The sequence below is a fragment of the Numida meleagris genome, chromosome 2 (assembly GCF_002078875.1).
Source record: "Numida meleagris isolate 19003 breed g44 Domestic line chromosome 2, NumMel1.0, whole genome shotgun sequence".
NCBI lineage: Eukaryota > Metazoa > Chordata > Aves > Galliformes > Numididae > Numida > Numida meleagris.
This window is the reverse complement of record NC_034410.1, coordinates 97,639,746-97,657,097: the sequence shown is the minus strand read 5'-3', so window position 1 is coordinate 97,657,097 and position 17,352 is coordinate 97,639,746. Positions and strand designations below refer to the sequence as shown.

The 17,352-nt window shown below is 37.9% G+C and overlaps 1 protein-coding gene and 1 long non-coding RNA gene across 15 annotated transcripts in view; one reads left to right on the top strand and one right to left on the bottom strand.

Moving 5' to 3' along the window:
- Positions 1-17,352, top strand: part of PTPRM (protein tyrosine phosphatase, receptor type M) — a 462,428-nt gene that overhangs the window by 290,285 nt on the left and 154,791 nt on the right. For 11 of the 14 annotated variants that reach the window (XM_021385882.1, XM_021385880.1, XM_021385881.1 and 8 more), the window contains one exon: positions 497-571. The exons of the other annotated variants lie outside the window; for them this stretch is intronic. In XM_021385882.1, coding sequence (XP_021241557.1) covers positions 497-571 — 75 coding nt within the window. The remainder of the gene's footprint in view (positions 1-496; positions 572-17,352) is intronic. 14 annotated transcript variants of the gene reach the window in all.
- Positions 818-13,318, bottom strand: LOC110393242. The gene is made up of 3 exons (XR_002434899.1): positions 13,048-13,318; positions 9,639-9,740; positions 818-6,028 (listed from the first exon to the last, which is right to left on the bottom strand). It is a non-coding gene; the product is annotated as an uncharacterized LOC110393242 (long non-coding RNA).

The following is a 17,352-nucleotide window of genomic DNA, read 5'->3' as shown; positions in this document are numbered from 1 at the left end:
AGCAAAGACTTAAGTAGGTACAATAAAAATGAATCTAAGGTAGCTTAAGAGCATTTACATGAGAATTATATTAACAAGAAATATAGGAAAAATATAGTAAAATGAGAAGATAAAATGTGAAATGAGTACAAATTAGATAGGGAAGTTAAGACCAGAGTAATCTGAATAGGCAGTGGACTTGCACTTAGAAAGCCCAGTGCTGCAATCAGCAGAGCCAAACAGTCTCCAGTTTCCTCAAACGCATTTTATGTAAATAATGTGCTTTGAGTCCTCTTCTGGAAAGTCATATACAAAAGCTCATTAATCCACAGTAACCAAACTAACAACTGAAGATGAAAAGAAACTTGTGGTGTTTTTTTTTTTCTTTTCTTTTCTTTTTTGTTTATAAGAAGTTCAGACAATAAACTATTGACCAAGATTCTTCTTGCTGGCCTAGCTTCAGTCTGGCTTTTTTTTCCCTCATGCATGCTGACCTGGAAATCTTCCTTTGCCTTAGCTGCGATAATCGTGACTCAGCTTACAACACCATACATTCGCATCGCCCCTGCTGCAGGCGACGACCAACTAACAGGTCAGAAGTTCAAGTTTAGACAAGTCATCATGCCCATTCTTGTCTCCTTTTCTTTGGCTCCTTTTCCCTAATGATTTCTTCATTTTCTGCTCGTAAATAGTTTTCTGTGTTAAAAGTTTCTTTTTGTTTATAAATTTTTCTTCAGCTCCATTAAATGAAATTGTGTGCTTGGCACCGAAACGCACACTCGCATGGCCGTATGTACAACTCCACTGCATGTTCCCATTATGTGTGTGATCTGTGGAATGTTCTTTCAAGCCTAATGTGAAGAGATCTAGCCTCACTCCATTTGTAAATTCAAGCATAGTTTAAATATAGATATCTACCTGTGTACTTGCTTTTTTTTTTTCTGTTATTAGATAAACACGCTAGTATATTTAAGTCATTTATTTAAGGTTCGCAAATTGCATGTATGAATTAGAACAAAGACCTTGCATTAATGTTGGTTGTTTTTGTTTTTTTTACTGCGGTGTGTTGGGAAGGTCACATTTTCTGGCAACATTTCAAAATGCATAAAATTTAAGAAGAAGTAAAACCAATTCCCTCGTTATGTCATACATGAATTCAAGTCTTAAAATAACCTAGGGTGTGAGACATGAAAATGAACAGAGCTGTAAGGTTTCTAAATTTAATTGTCAAATAAACTCAGTGTAGAAGTGAGACAATTACTGGGCTGAGTGGGGCTTGAAGGCCAGTTCAGAATGTACTGAAATCTTTACAAACTCGAGGAAATTATTTATTTTGTTGGGAAAGAAACGTGTTTTATGGCATTTGCAAACCCTTTTATTTTCGAACAGAAGGAAAATGCACTAAAAAAAATACCTAAAACTTAAGATGAGTTTGGAAAATGCAAGAGGGGAAGTTAGACGTAGTCCATCATCATTTTTAACAGGTGATAAAATCATTGTCTTTCTCAAGAACACTGGCAATCTTGGCTAGTGTGTGAATATTGCTACTGGGGTGCCTGAGGGTCAAGGGGAGTTCAGATCCTTAGCATCTGGATTCTCCTGTATTCAACAAGTGACAGGCAAATGATTCACCTCAAGAAAAGAGGATTAGTGGCGTGTCTAGAACAGATTTTAATGTTGTGATAGGTGTTTTATATGACAAAGCTAAAATACCTAATGCCCAAGTTGCTGTGTCAATCAGGACGAAATTGTTGCATGTAAATTTGTATTATGGAATAACATAAGAACTAACCAGAATAATGGATGTATGATGCTAGGAAGTACTAGCTTGTTCTTGTTAGTGCTCTGTTGGAAGCTCTGTCCACATACATTTTTATAGCTCAGTGATTTACTTGCGAGTACAAATAAAGCTTTGAATAGACTAACAGCATCTCTTGAACTTCAGCAATTTTTATTTCTTCATCTCAGGATTCAAATAAGCTTATATATTTTACCAGATGGAGAAGTAAATGTTTTTCATCTCTTTCTTTTTCCTTTTTTTAATTTGTTTTAATGCAGATCTGAGTAGCTACAGGGACCTCCTGAGGACAGATCTGTTCTGCAAGAGGGAAATATCTACAGTAGTTAACAATGAGAGAACAGAGATATAGCTAACAAACACGTATCATAGCTAACATATAGCAAAGTATTGCTTACTTTGTTGCTGGTGGTGCATTGCTTTGGCATTCTGATTGTCTGTCAGATCTGTGAGTTTTTTATTTTTTTTTCTTAAATAAATAAATCTATTATGCCAGTGTAGCAGAAATACTAAGACATGGCCTGAACCAGTGGTTGAGCACCTGGTGGGAAGGCAGGGCCAGCCCAGGGGAGCTCAGGTGCATGCATTGCACCTGAGTGACTGGAAGGGATGGAGCCAGGATCCATCCCTTCCCAGACCTCATTGAAGGTTGGCAGGGGAGGCAAGGGGATCTCTCTGGAGATCCCTGCGTACCTGAGGCCTTCCAAAGATAAGCAGATTTTTTCTTCCTTTGTTTATGTGTCTATAGCTGCTGCATTTGGGCTTATTCTCATTTGCTGCAATTTAGGATGGCGTCACCCCATACTATCGCTGTGCCTTCCATCACATTATAACATTACAGTCAGAAACTAGTTGTATATGGACAAAGTATCAAATGATACGTAACAGCATTCATGGCTGTCTGTGAAATGTATTAAAAAGTCTCTGAAATAGTTCCCCTGATTTTTACAAGCCCTTCTCATTCTATAAAGACCATGTGATGAAAAGGGAAGAGCCTTCATCTTCCTTCTCAGTTGCCACAACAGGCAGTGTAAATCCTTTCACCCTGCCCACGTGGTTGTTCCCATGATAGTAAGAGGAACTCGTGCTTTTCTAGAGGCAGACTGTGGAGGAGCCCTCAGGGTAGTAAGGCAATTGTGGTACCTGCAGTGCCCATGAGGAACCCAAAGACTTTCTTAAAGGAGATGCACGGGAGCTGGGGTAGGCATGAGAGAACAGGGAATGGTGCTAATTCTCCCTCCCCTTCTCACCTGCAGACTCCCAGGCTGTGGAAAGGATCTGCCTGTAAAAAGGCTTCTTTATGTGAAAGTCATAGGGCTGTTGCCAGCTGTAGCTACCACAAGGCTTATAGGTGTAGCTGTTAAATAAAATTGCAGAGCATTTTCTACTTAATGTCTTTTCTTGCTTCTCTGTTGAACACCAGAGTAATCACATTTGTGATCAAGAAATTATGTTTATTTTTTCACATTTGAGGAGCTGTGTAATTTGTGGTCAGGAGGGCAGGGTTGGGATTTTCTTTTTTTCTCTCTGGTGGGAAGTTGCTGCTTCTTGCATAATGGAAATTTAAAATCTTGGCTGCATTCCTGAACATTGTTACTTTTTTTGAAAGGTCTTCTTCTTCAGAAAACCGTGATAATACAGCTTGGCTTTCAAGCCAACTCTCACACACTGTCTCCATCATCGACACATCCTGGCGCTTACTGATGAATAAGTTTATAAACAATGCATTAGTTCCTCTTTGTCTTTCCTTTCTCCCTCATTTTCATATAGCCAGCCATAGGGTTACCTGCTGTTTGCCCTAAATATCTCTACAGCCAATCCTTGCTTTAGTACTCATTTGGAGCTTGTAGCACGGGAAAGTTTTTATTATCTCTTGGCCAGGAGAGAAGACTGTGTGTACATGAAGCATAATAGTCCTCATGATGCAGTCTCCATGTTTGCACAAACAAATACAGTTAATACACTTTTACAGTACAATTTCAAAGCGTTTATAGGATTTTTCAAGAAGTTACCACTTAGAAGTGACTATGATATTGACTTTTATTTTTGAATAACAAATTCATGTTTCCATGAAAGCCTGAAAGCATCTGCATTTTGCTTCACTATTTTCTAAGAGACATTTCATGTAATAGGCTTAAATTGGCCATTTTTGGTATTCACTTGGCCCTCGTCTATTTTATTCTGTCTGCATTCTGATAAAATACCATGCTTGGAATTGTGATTAGGATGTTCATTCTTTCAGGCATTTTCTTAATTGTTGAAATATGTCTGAGCTACTTATATTTAAATTAAAGTATTTCCATTTGTGATTTAGTGGAGCAGCCACCACTTTGCTAGATGTTATTAAGACTGATTTCCATAGAACGCCCTTTTTACTACCCATTGTTAATTACACATGCAGCTGGAAGTGGGAGTTCTGTATTGTACAGCTTTCATAGATAAAGTTTTTGGTACAAATCAGAATAAGATATGTCAGAAATTTTGTAGAATGACTGGTACTTAAGAATTAAAAGTATTTTTTTAATGATAGTGACTATCTTAAAGCTCCTATGAATTTTACCCTGCATACCTTAAGCAGCATATTTTAAAACCATGCTAAAAAGGAATCGTAAAAGTAGTTCCAGTGGGTTTCTCCTCCATTATAAAGTTAGCTGCATAATAAAATATACAGATTTCTTCAGATGTGAATTTGATACGTAACATTCATTTATCACCATCTGGGTCAGATTCTGTTATCAGCCATTCCAGTGTAAAAGTGAAAAACTTCAGCTCAAATATTGGATTTTTCTTGATGTCAAGGGATTTACTCAAGATTTATTACTCCAGTTTGTTTATTAGCACAGAAAGAAAAGCGTGAATTTGAGAGACTCTTTCTGTTTATCTAGTTTGTTCGACAGAACTGATGTAGTTTATGGTGTAGCTGCATGGACTGGACAGACATCCATGTTCATTTTTCTTGGTCCTTTACCTTGTAGCATTGGCTTAGATGTATTCTGATGTGTAGAAACTTGAAGTGCTGCTTTGAGTAATGGAGACCCCATGAATTCCTAGTTGACACTGCAGTGTTGTTTGTAATAACAAAGGTATATGTAGACATTTCTTCTGGTTGAATGCACAGTTTTAAGATATTATTGTTTTATTGATACTTCTGAACATAATTGGCATCAGTGGGAGCTGTGCATGGTTATCAAAGGGAGAGCAAACACCTGTATGGTGTAAAGCCAAAGCCTCTTTGCTGTGAAATATGGGGCTATTCTAGCATGATAGGGAAGGCTAAGTGAGAATGATCTGACTCTCAAAAGTGAAACTCCAAGCTTGTTGCTATACTGTAGCCCCAGCATTTCTTTTACCAGTTGTTCTGGGATCCTGATCTTCCCACACTGATGAGCAGAACATAAAGCAAGTGGAAATCTTCCTACTTTCTGCTGCAATGACTGAGTGCATTCCAGTGGGCTGGAGTGTCGCTTGTGATTTATTGCCCATTTTTGTTCTTTTATGTGTTAGATTTGTCATTTTTGCAATGACAGTTTCATCTATAAAACAGTATAGTTACAAGAAAATGTTAAGAGGATACAAGACTGCCACAGGAGCTACTGGTTCTTTTCCCTCCTTTTTTTTCTTGCCTAGTACATTTCCGAGTCAAATGTCAGGTTTTCTGTTTTTAAGAGTACATCCAAAACACCTCAGATTTTAAATGTAAGTACAGTTTCCTTAGAGTAGCTGAAGAAGAGCTGGAGCTAAACAGTTATGCTCAGAGTAATGCTGTCATCTTGTCCTGGTTTCAGCCCAAACAGCATTAAGATCACGCTGATGTTTGGTTGCTGCTGCAGGACAGGGCAGTGCCTGAACTAGGCTGGGGGACATTCTGCACCACGTGACACCACGCAGAAGGCCATAAAGCTGTGGGGAGTTGGCTGGGGCCTGGCTGCTGCTTGGGGGTTGCAGTGCATCAGTTGGTGGGGTGAGATCTTGTGGTGCTGGTGGGGCGTCGTGTTGTGCTGTGCCTTGGTCAGTGAGTGGTGAATGATTGCTTTCTAACTATATATATAGCTGTATATATATGTGGCACGCTCTCTCTTTATATAAATATATAAAAATATATATTTATAAATACATAGTTATCTATGACTCAGGCCATAGACGCTAATGGCTTGCCAAGGAGATCTGTGTCCATCAGCTACTCTGGCACTATACCCAAAGTTGCAGATGTTCCTGTCACGGGTCTGTATCAGCTGGAGTAAATCCCATGACCTAGAAGAAAGTAATAATCCCTTGTTATCTCTTATGAAGGATTAAGTAGCATAAATAGTTAGGTTGTGCACTGTAGAGACTGGAGTTTATATTTTATTCAGTAGAGTTAAACAGGTGGGTGTCACAGAGCTATGTCAGGATCTGTGTTAAATCCCTCAAGAACACAACTAGCTGATTAGGAAATGTGAGTGTCCAGGTCCATAGTTGAAAGAAGAGCGTGATGCCAAGTGTCAGCATCAAGTATCTCTTCAGTGAAGAGACTGAAACGAAGTTTAACTTCAGCCACTAGAGTCTGTTCAATTCATCCTAGCATGAAAAATAATCAATTTGCTCAGTGATGTGTCGTCACATCAGAATATCTTTGAGGCTGTTTGAGGTTGGAGCAGGGGGCACTTTTCTTAATCTCATTATGGAGAATGGAAACAAAAATCATTAATAAAAATAACAATGTGAATAAATTGACAGGGTTAAACTTTTGACAAATTTAACGATCTCTGCTATCTATGCAGTATTGGTCAGTATTGCATTTATTCCAGAACAGTTCAACAATCGACAGAGAAGCAGAAAATACAAAACAAAGATATGAATAATTAACTTTTTACAATATGCTTCTATGTGATGTGGTATGCTATTTCATTTCTGTATTAAAAAAATGAGGCCGCTGATTTTTGCATTCAAAGCAGAACAGTTTTGCATGTACCACAATGAAAAATTAAGGAGAGACAAGGGAAGAGAGAGAAACTCAGAGATATAATTAGTAACTGAAAAAAAAAAAAAACCCTGTGAATTTCAATGTTTCCCATCTGTAGTTATTGACTATATTCATAAAATGCTAAGCAATTTGAATTTTGATTTGAAAGAAAGTATGGGACCTTGTTTGGGGTAAAATAACCTGTAGTTCTGAAGTACTGAAAATCTGATGTTTGTATTGCTGGAGAGTTATCAAAAGTGTAATGCGGTGTTACATGGGTTATATCTGTGTTAATGAATAGAGTAATATTACTGTATTTTATGGTTAAATAGGGTGGTGTAGTAAGGAGGAGAGTAACACTGTCAGCTTCGTTCAAAAGACAGAACATAATACTCTGGACAAAATGATGCCTCACTAACTCACTCAGTTTTCAGATTCCTTGAAATAGCTGATTCCATAAATACCTAAGCTACATTTGTCTGCTTGGAGTAATATCTCAACACTGTGCTAGCCATGACTAGTTATTGATGGGATTTCAACACTTACTTTTCCAGACACTGTATTGAAAACATCCTTTTCTGCAGTAGTGTAAGCTTGACTGCAAGGGAAAATGATTTTAGAGCTCTGGGGAAGGCATTGATATTTTGTGTGCATTTTTAAGACTTTATTTTTTCAACACTTTGAACTTTCATGTCCTTCTGCTCATCTGATTTTCTGTTATTGCTGACCGCTGGGAAGTTCTTGTGTAAACAGAAAACTCCTCTTTCATCTTTTGACTTAACATCAGAAACACAGGGGAAACAGAGCTAAAAATGCGAATCATCATTGGTCAGAACCAAACATGAAACCTTTTTGAAGCAAACAGGGTATATTTTGCATTTTCCATTGAATTAGACAGCTTCTGTTTATGACTAAGTGTCTTGCTAATTAAAAGTGATATGAAGAGGAATGAAGAGAAAAATGACTATTTAAGGCATTCTCAATCAAATATGACAGTTGGATGTTTTTCTGTAACCCTTAAAACCTACAGGAAATACATGAAAAATGAAATGTAAATAAGTGATGATCGTTCAGAGGAAGCCTAGTCAATTCTTGTTCCTGCTGATGATCCCTGATCTTGGTTCATCTAAAGTTGCTTCAGTTTGGACAGTTTTCTTATTGGCGATACTGTAAATGCTTTTAAAAATGTAAACAGAAGAGTTACTATTCTGTATTGGTACAAAGACAGATTTAGAATTCTGTGGAATTATTTCTCCTTTCTTGTGCTGATTCTCTTTTCCAGTTCCTCTAACAAATGTGCTTGTCTCAAAACGATGTTGACTCTGGAAATGCTTTTTTAAAAGATGGTGCTCTTTTGTCCTGCTTCTTATACATTCGTCACGAATATGTTTTTACCTTGCATGTATCTTTTTACCAGGCATGTGTTACTGCTTGTATAATTAGATAGTATCTTTAAGTAGGATAAGCTATTTTGTGCTTTACTCCAAGAAAGAAGCAGTTGGCGTGTGACGATAAGTAAATTCTGAGAGGCTGACTGGTGTTGAAGGATTTCTGATGAGCACTTTGTAAGGGATTCTGTTGGGAGGGAAGCTAGTAGTGGAAATCAGCAGGAATGTCAGCTTGCTGACTTTCTGCTTGGAACAGTTCATCTGTGTTCCTGTAGTTAAGTCCTCAGTGCCAGAAATATCCGAAGACGGTACCTCACTCCACCACTTCCTACCCTTTGCTCCAGGATATTCAATTCCCATGCTGCCTGCAAGGCCTTGCATTCATGGATGGAAAATAAAAGTTATGTTTGTCCATACCAAAAACATTGAGCTCCAGAAGTTGAGTTTCACTTTAAGTAGGTCAGCTCCAGAATAATTTCTCTCTTCTTTGAAGAGTGCAGAGCCATCTTCAGACTGAAGTTTCAAGACCCGCACCTTTCCTGATTGTATATCATAAATGAGACAAACTTTCAAGGACATTTGGTATTTATTAACACTTTTTCCATATTTTCAGGAGTAGGTCTGGTGTTGAAAACACAAGAGCTAACTAGAGGTCACTTTGGCAATAGGTGAAATTCAAATGCTTATGATGAGGATGATGTTGAATTATCCACTACTTGAATATGTGTGACTAAAAAGTGGTGTGGATGTGCTCAGAGAATTTATTATGTATGGATGAGATCAGTCTGGACTGATTGCTTTCATTTCCTTAGAGAGAATTTGAGTTCACCATGATCTCTTTCATTGTTGACAAAGAGATGTGATACACAACCTTGTGGCTGTTTCTCTGGCCACAGAATATCAGTACTTATAAATATGTAACCATTTATTTTCCTAATAAAATACAGTGGGGATGCTCTGCAGGGCCATTTGAAATTTTAAGATTGCAAAGAATGCTTATAATCTTTCCTTAGAAAATTACTTTTTTTCCAAGAACATCAAAAACGGTGTCTGTATATTTTATGCTGATTATTAAGTTCTGCGTCTAAATGCTGTTAATGTGCAAGGACTTCTAATTTCTTTGGTTTTGAGCAAGGACTTCAAGTGATTTTGGTGACCAGAGGAAGCTTCTGATGAACTATTAATGAATTATTTACTTTTTCTTTCCTTTAAAGAAAAGGAAGAAAAGGTTTTGGGTTCGTTTGTTTTCTTGGAGGAAACGAGCTGTTTGTGAAGGTTTGCTTGCTTGTTTTCTTCCAAGCCCTTTAAAAAAAAAAATGCAGTTTCCAGAAAAACCAAATATCCGAAAAAGCCTGGATTAAAATTCCATATAAAAAATGACTGTGGTGAGACCAGAAGATGTGTGTCAAACTAGGAGCTTTGCTTGTTTTAGGCATGTTTTCTAAAGAATGTTATTATTCCTGACAACCAGAAACACAGATGATTTTTGTAAATTTTTTTTTGCTCACATGCACCAACATGAATCACCCACCAGTGAGAGGCAGAGTTCGTGCAATAGTCAGTTAAATGAGTCATATTCGTCAGTGCTTTGCACTTCTTTTCCTGCAATTCTTTGTCGCTTATATTTACATTTCTGTAAAGAATATCACAAACAAAATTAATAATTCATAATTATTGTTACATAGTGGAGCCTTATTTTGATCGTCCCTTCTGTGCATAAATCTTTTACCAAGACAGGTTTTTCCTGCATTTAATAAACACCAAATAAACAGTATACCAAATCAGCACAATTGTCTTTCGGAAGTAAAGAAATCATTTTTAGGAAAGGAAGATCTCTACACAGCAATATGTGTTGTATTGATGATCAGAAATTACAGATAAGATACTCTTCTGCTATATTTTGAGTGCTGTTTTTCCCTTTTTCCAGGGCATTCAAAAACAGATTCAGCAAGAGCTAACATATCATAGAAGGGAGAATCATGATACATTGATTTCCACACCACAGTGCTCAGCAAAACAGAAAGAAAACATAATCCCTGCCCCATGGATAAAGCAATTTATGCATAAACATTTCCAAAAGAAGCCAGGGAAAAGAAAGGGAAAAATACTGTAAAAAGAGAAGCAAAATAGATCTTACTCGAAGGCATTTACAAAAGTAATTTATCCAAGGCTTAAGGAGAGAATACTGAAAAAAGTACGGATCAAAACCACCTTCCATCACGAATTATACCCTGTCCAACAACACCTCATAACTTCCACCATGTGGACAAAAATCAGTGTGGTTTTAGAGGAGAAGTAGGGCCACTGATTGGAAAGCTAGCGATGATGAAGGGGAGAGAGAACTTTCTCCTTTAGCTGGAGTTCTACCAGGGCAATAAAACAAAGACTTTCATTAGCAGAATACGTGCTGGCTAGCAGATGAGGACTGAATGCCAGTCACTTACAGTATAAACACCTTAGCCAGGGTGGTAATTCATTTCATCTAGAAATGTGTATGTGTTTTGGGTCTCCTCCAAAACAGTTCCAAAGCCTGGCATCTGAAAAGAACTTGAAATTCAAATCAAAAGTGTGTTAGACTGGCTTATCTTTTCATAGCACTGGTTATGCTGCTGTAGGCTTAAGACTAAGTGTACCATTGTCTGCAGTCATGGGGAAAAAAGAAGGGTGGACATGTAGAGGAAATTCTTCTGGGAGAAACTGGACAGTTTCCACCACTGTACCTTCTGGGTGTATTCTGCAGTTTTTGGTAGAGGATTGGAATTGATGTTGATCATTGAACACTTATAAGAAGAACCTACACCTCTGGAGCACTGCGTTTTGTACTAGTAGCACAGACCTGTTTGTGTACTTTCTTATTTCATCATGTTGCCCTTGTCCCAGCCCTTTACTTTTGGCATCTCTTCATCTGCTTTCCCTACCTTTAGGTCTAGAACCTTTATGTTCCTTCCTTCCTTAAAACACTGTAACTGACATCATCCTTAAAAATATTACTCTGTCCCTCAAGTCCCTCTTCAATATCTCTTTCTACTGTTAAATTAACTGAAAACAATGAGTGCTAGCTAAAAGAACAGGAGCATTTCTTACATTTCTTTATGAGTATTTACCTCCCTCTCCCACCTGCAGTTGCTTCAGCTGCCTGTTACAGCCTGTCTCGGCTAGGCAGTATGCTTTTGGTGAAAATGATTGCTTAGCTTGTGCTTGCACTGTTCTTAGTGCGGTCAGGCTTCCAGTTTGATTTTGAGCTTCTAGGTCCTACTATCCTACAGGTAATAGGGAGTAGTAAGGTTTTTTTATTCACTCCTTTAATTTTTGCCCACCATGGAAAGTATGGGCAGAGTCTTTAAAGCCAAGTTCTCTGATGTTCTTGGTGCTCTTGGTTGCAAGAACCATAGGACTCTTGAGATGGATGTTCCAAGGAAGCATCACAATTCTGTGCTTCCATTCTACCATGAAGCATTTGGCATGATATTGGCCACCTAATCACAAGTCTGTCTGTCACATAGAGGTATAACATTTCATCTTCCTTACCCACTTTGTGAAATAAATAAAGGTAGGTGCTGAGATAAGAGTTGAATCACACTGCCTGCATAATAATTTGATTGCATGCCTCAGAAGAATCAAAAGTCTTGTAGATGTGATCATTCTCTTTGCTGTAGAGAGAAGTGTTTGTGGCAGTTCCCAGTTCTTGTGTAGTAGAGATCAAAAGATACTTGAGAGAATAGGCTGCGCACTAACAAAACGAGTTAGTCTCAAGTTTCAGTGGAGACTGGAACAGTCTGGACTAACTGCATCCCTTCTTTAAAATCTTTTAAAGTTAACCATTATGTCAGCCACCGGGAAACCTGTAAATGAAATTCAGGTGGAACGGCTTGCAAGTGACATAGCGAGCAAGAACCTACTGAGGACTCAAAGGTGCAAGAAGGAAGTGAAACGGGCAGCCACTGTGGTCAGCCTCAAGTGCGAGCCTTATCTAGTTAAAGAAAGGAGTTGTTTGTTACTCTAATAGGAGAAGAAATGTCTGGATTTCTTAAGATTGCTTTAGACAAAACATCTATTGCTTGTTTTGGCAGTGAATGCTTTTCTCATATTCCTTTGTAAACAGAGCTAGCAACCTCCTAGACTTACTGAGCTAGGGTTATTTTAATGGTTGTTCTTTTCTGTACAGTGGGCAGTTAGTCAGCTATTTCTAACTACAGCTTTTGGAAGGGACTAATAAATATTGAAAAACAAGTCTAAATATTTGTTAATATACAAAGAGAAAGAGGTTCTGTTTGATTTGATAGAGGTTTGTTTATGCTACAGAGGAAAATTTTCATTTTGAAAAATGAAAAAATATTTTGCTTGGCTAGTTCTGTTAGTGAATAGTCTTAGCTTCCATTTTAATGAATAGTAGTTCTGCTTAAACTTCTCTATCCGTAAATGACCTGCAGGAGACTATTGTTTGTGAAGTCTTTGGTTAGATTAATAACATGGCACTTGTGCCTTCTGAGTGAAAAAGGGAGGTTTTCCACTCAAGGAAGTGACAGAATTGTTAGCCCAGAAGCAAAAATAATTCCTAAAATAGTAATACTAGAGCTATGTACCTTCAGTGAGAATGAGAAATCTTTCAAAGAGAGAATTTTTTACCTAATTTTTATACAGAATTAGAAATTTCACCAGAGGAAGAAATTAAGTTAATTAAGTCAGACCAGTTCAAGGTCTGACTTTTCTTGACTTTACAAGTCAAGAAAAAAATAAAGTTTCACACTTCAAATGCTTCTGAAGTGAAGGCCACGAAGAATGGGGAAGAACTAAGGAAAAAGAGAACTGGAAAGTCTTAAGGTTAACTAAGGGTAGGTATCTTAGGGTTTGGAACCAAACAATGTTACTATCTTTCACTTACTCACTGCAAGAAGCCTGTGGAAATACTTCACTAGTTCTTGTGGCATCATGGGGCTTACCTGTAAGTGTATCTCAGTTTTTCACTTCTGGCAGGAAGCACTCTAGTTTGCTTTCATCAAGTAAGGACTTTCTGAAGTCAGCACCTTAATCCTTTTTAAACTGTCAGGAAACATTTCCTTGTCCTTTCATTTCCTAGGAAGCTCCCTTGAGCTGTCCTGCGCTTCCTGCTTTTTACTGACCTATTGCCTCTCCAGAGGGAGAATGCAGTATATGTGGTCAGGATATATTTATCCTGATTCTTCCAACTCCAAGTGAGGTTACTGTGCAAGGTTTAAAGTCAGGCTGCTGTGTACAAAGGTAGAACCAGAAACTTAAAAGTTGAGCAAACAAAAAACTATTACATCATTTTGTCTAGTGTTGTGAGGAGAAAGCTGTGGGCTTAGCTCAGCTGTTGGCAACAAGCAGAACAATGGGCTGTAGCACCTCTCTGATGAAGAAAGGCTGAGGGAGTTGGGCTTCTTCAGCTTAGAGAAGAGAAGGCTCCAGGCAGACCTCATTGCAGCCTTCCGGTACTTGAGGGGAGCTTATTAAAGGAGGGGGTCTGACTTCTTACATGGACAGATAGTGACAGGACAAAAGGGAAAATGGCTTTGAACTAGAAGAGGAGAGATGGATGTTAGGAAGGAATTGTTTAGTCAGGGGGTGATGAGGCGCTGGCACAGCTGCCCAGAGAAGCTGTGGCTGCACCGTCCCTGGAGGCGCTCAAGGCCGGGTTGGATGGGGCCCTGAGCAGCTGAGCTGGTGGGTGGCAGCCCTGCCCACAGCACAGTGCTGGAGCTGGGTGGGCTTTGAGGTCCCTTCCAGCACAAGCCATTCTATGACTAAAAACACATACTCTGCTGGAGATGCAGGAGTCCATTGGTCTTGTCAGTGTATATTTTTAAATGCTCTAGTTTAAGCAAGGTATTTTAAAATGGCTGTATTTGAGTTGTTTTAAACAACTATAATATCATGGTACAATAGTGTATAGTTAATACTGTTGCTGTAAAAAAGATTACATTTCACTATGGTTTTTTTTAGAATGGTGGGACAGTAAAGAAAAACCACATGACCATTTTTTTAAACTTGCAGTAATCATTTTCCAAGTTTCTCTTGGAAACATACAAACAAAACTAAAAGCATAAATTGCCATTAAGCTGTCAAGTGGCTAAATTAATTGCAGAACTACTGCACCTAGTGACATACATCTGCTTACGCATTGTTTGCCTTCCTCTCTGTGAGGCCAGTGCAAATCCTGGTGTGGCTACAGATTAAAAGTCAGTTAAGTAATTATAAGATGAGAGATAAATTATTAACTCTGGACTAAGGTCTAGCTATCAGACAGGAACCAAAAAAAAGTAAAATGAAGATTTTATCATAGCTAGTGTACTTATGAGTTTAACATAATATGTTGTACAGTATGTCTCTTAAATAGCTGGAGGAGTCTGTGTTGGGGCAGCAGCTTTTGAAAATGATACTGGGTGATGTGGGTTAATAAAATTTCATGAGAAGAAAACAGATTGAATAAAGAGTAAGGACCAACATGAACTTCAGTCTTGATAAATGCTTCACAGTATTCGTTGGAGGTAAATTTGAAGAGCTTTTAATTCGTAGAGTGTTCAAAATTGGTTGCTACACTGAAGAAAGGGATGCAGATTTCACTGTTGCAGATGTAACCTCTTCAGTGTCCACCTGCTGTCAAAATAAAACCAAACTATCCTAAAGGGGCTAAAGAATGCGGTGGAATGCAACAGATAGAATTAATTTTTTAATTTTTTTCTAGATTTTAGAAAAACTGAGGTACATTAAAGGAATAAACAGTTTTAAATAAAAATGAAGAGAATGTTGATCCAGAATTTCTAATAATAATTTAAAAAGAAAACAAGATGCTCAGGCAAAGTGCAAGGTGGCAAATTTGGTTCTTTTACCCAAGTGAGTTGTCAAACCAGCTGGCACTTAGAACATTCTCTCAGTGAATGAATGAGATGCTGAATGAGACTAAATGAGAACTGAGTTAATACCAGTATCTGTTTTTTTGTATTATCTAATGGTAGGTGTTTTTGAAAGGAATCACAGAATTGTAGGGGTTGGAAGGGACCTCTAGAGGTCATCTAGTCCAACCCCCTCACAGAGCAGGCTCCCTAGACCAGGTCATATAGATCGGTGTCCAGGTGGGTCTGGAATATTTCCAGAGAAGGAGAGTCCACAACGCCCCTGGGCAGCCTGTTCCAGTGCTCCATCACCCTTACTGTGAAGAAGTTCTTATGCATATTTGCATGGAACTTCCTATGTCACACAACATACTTCCAGGTAAAGACAATCTTTTCTATATGTCAGGTTGAGTCCATTGTGGTGATAAACAATTCTGTTTTTTCCTTAGAGTGGCATTATGCACAATTTTCTTAGAAAATTTCTGGTGATTACTCAGTTGGGTGATCGCTATATGATGCAGTATGGGAGTTTCAGTGTCCTAATGTTAGGCTTTCTTTTTCTCCTTGTGTATGACTTGTTTTGAGAGTTTGTGTTAGAGGTGGATTCTGCAGCTTGTAATGCACTACCCAGAGGGTAATGCTTTGTGTCATTGAAGGCATTTCATGAAAGTTGTGCTTCAAGATACAAAGAGAATGTGTTCTGAATACGACTGATCTCCTCTGCACTGTGCAACTCTAGGTAGTTCTAATGAAATGAGAATCCTGCCTTGTCAAAGGGAGACAGGACGATGAGATAAAATGGATAGGATAGTTGAGTTGTATGTTAAAATGGTGTAAGGATGCCTTTGCTTATTTTAATGTTGAGTATCCCAAAAGTCATAGTGAAATCCTTAATGGAAGTGAATAGTGAATCCTTAATGGAAGGAAGGAAACCATAAGGCAGATTTTAAGAAGCTGTTACTGTAAGTGTTCCAGTAGGGTGAGGTAGCTTGAGGTAGACGATGAAGAGATATTGGAAGGAACCAGTCTTAGAAGTTATATCTGAAATTGATTTGCTTCTTGTTGTCTTTGCATTCTTGTTTGGGTCTTCATTTTAAAAGAGCACTGCAAAGTCCTTCTCATCTCTTACTTTTTGCGTCATACTGTTTGATTCACTGCTTCCTCTTTGTCAAGTCCAATTCAGCTGCCTTTTGCAAGAAGATACACTGGAAGTCTTCTAAATATCTTACACACTTTTGAGCATTATAGGTTTTAGCAAAATCATTTATGTATGACACAAGGAAGTTAAAAATAGAACTGTTTATAACAATTTCATGCATATGCACTGAAGAAAATATAGAGACGGATTCTGTTATGATTGCTCATATAGAGTAAGAATTTTATTAATCCAGATTTGCAATTCATTGCTATAGAGCTAATGCTCTGTTGGGAATGGGCACAGATGTGTAACAGATCTCCTTCTCTGACTTACCACTCATACAAAGCACCATGGCCTGACTATTTCAAAAAACCCGGTACCCACAGTTAGCTCTAGATATATTTTGATTATGCGTTAGGACCCATTTTATGGCACCAATACCAATTACCAGATTTTCCACACGTTCTTAGTGGAATTTTGAGGATATAGGCCAAAAGTGTAACTGTAGGAAGTCAGAACAATCATCCTAGAATATCCTGCTTATGACTGAGAACATTGGAATTTTTTTCATTGTACTTTTCAGAAAATGTCGGCATGTAAATTGATCACTGGTTTGCTTTCTTTCCAAAAAAAGGAAAGGAAGAATGAAATAAAATACATTTGATGGTTTCCAAACCTTTGTGGAACCTGGACAGTGAGATAAGAATGTGGTCTCAGAATACTACACTTAAGATAGACTTCGCTCTACCTTTCCTCTTCCCAGAAAAAGCTATAGCGGGAGAGTAATACATAAATCCCTGTGTCCGTGTTATGGCATGGTGCCTCAAGTGATGAATACTGTCACATTTTGATTAAAAAAAAATTGAAGTCCATAAAAAAAAAAAAATTCAGTTTAGTGAATAGAATGTTGCTTCCTTAACATTTTTTCATCCTGAACTCATTTAGTAGAGGAAATGGATATTTCGTCAGACATGGATTTGACGTTCCATCACATTATACAGTAAACAGTGCAAACGATGTTATTTTTTTTAAATGGAGAAGCTGAAAGAGCTAAGACAGTAGATGCTGTAAGGCACTGGTTATCTCATTTAAACAGATATTAAATGTGGGTGCCAGTGGTGTGATCATCAGCTGCTTCCCACTTTGTGAATAAATTGTTTAGGAGTCTTTTTGCCTACCAGATGTGACCTAGATTTAGATTTCCAAAGGCAAAAAAATAGTCTATTGTGTAAAAAAACAATTGTGGGTAAAATGCA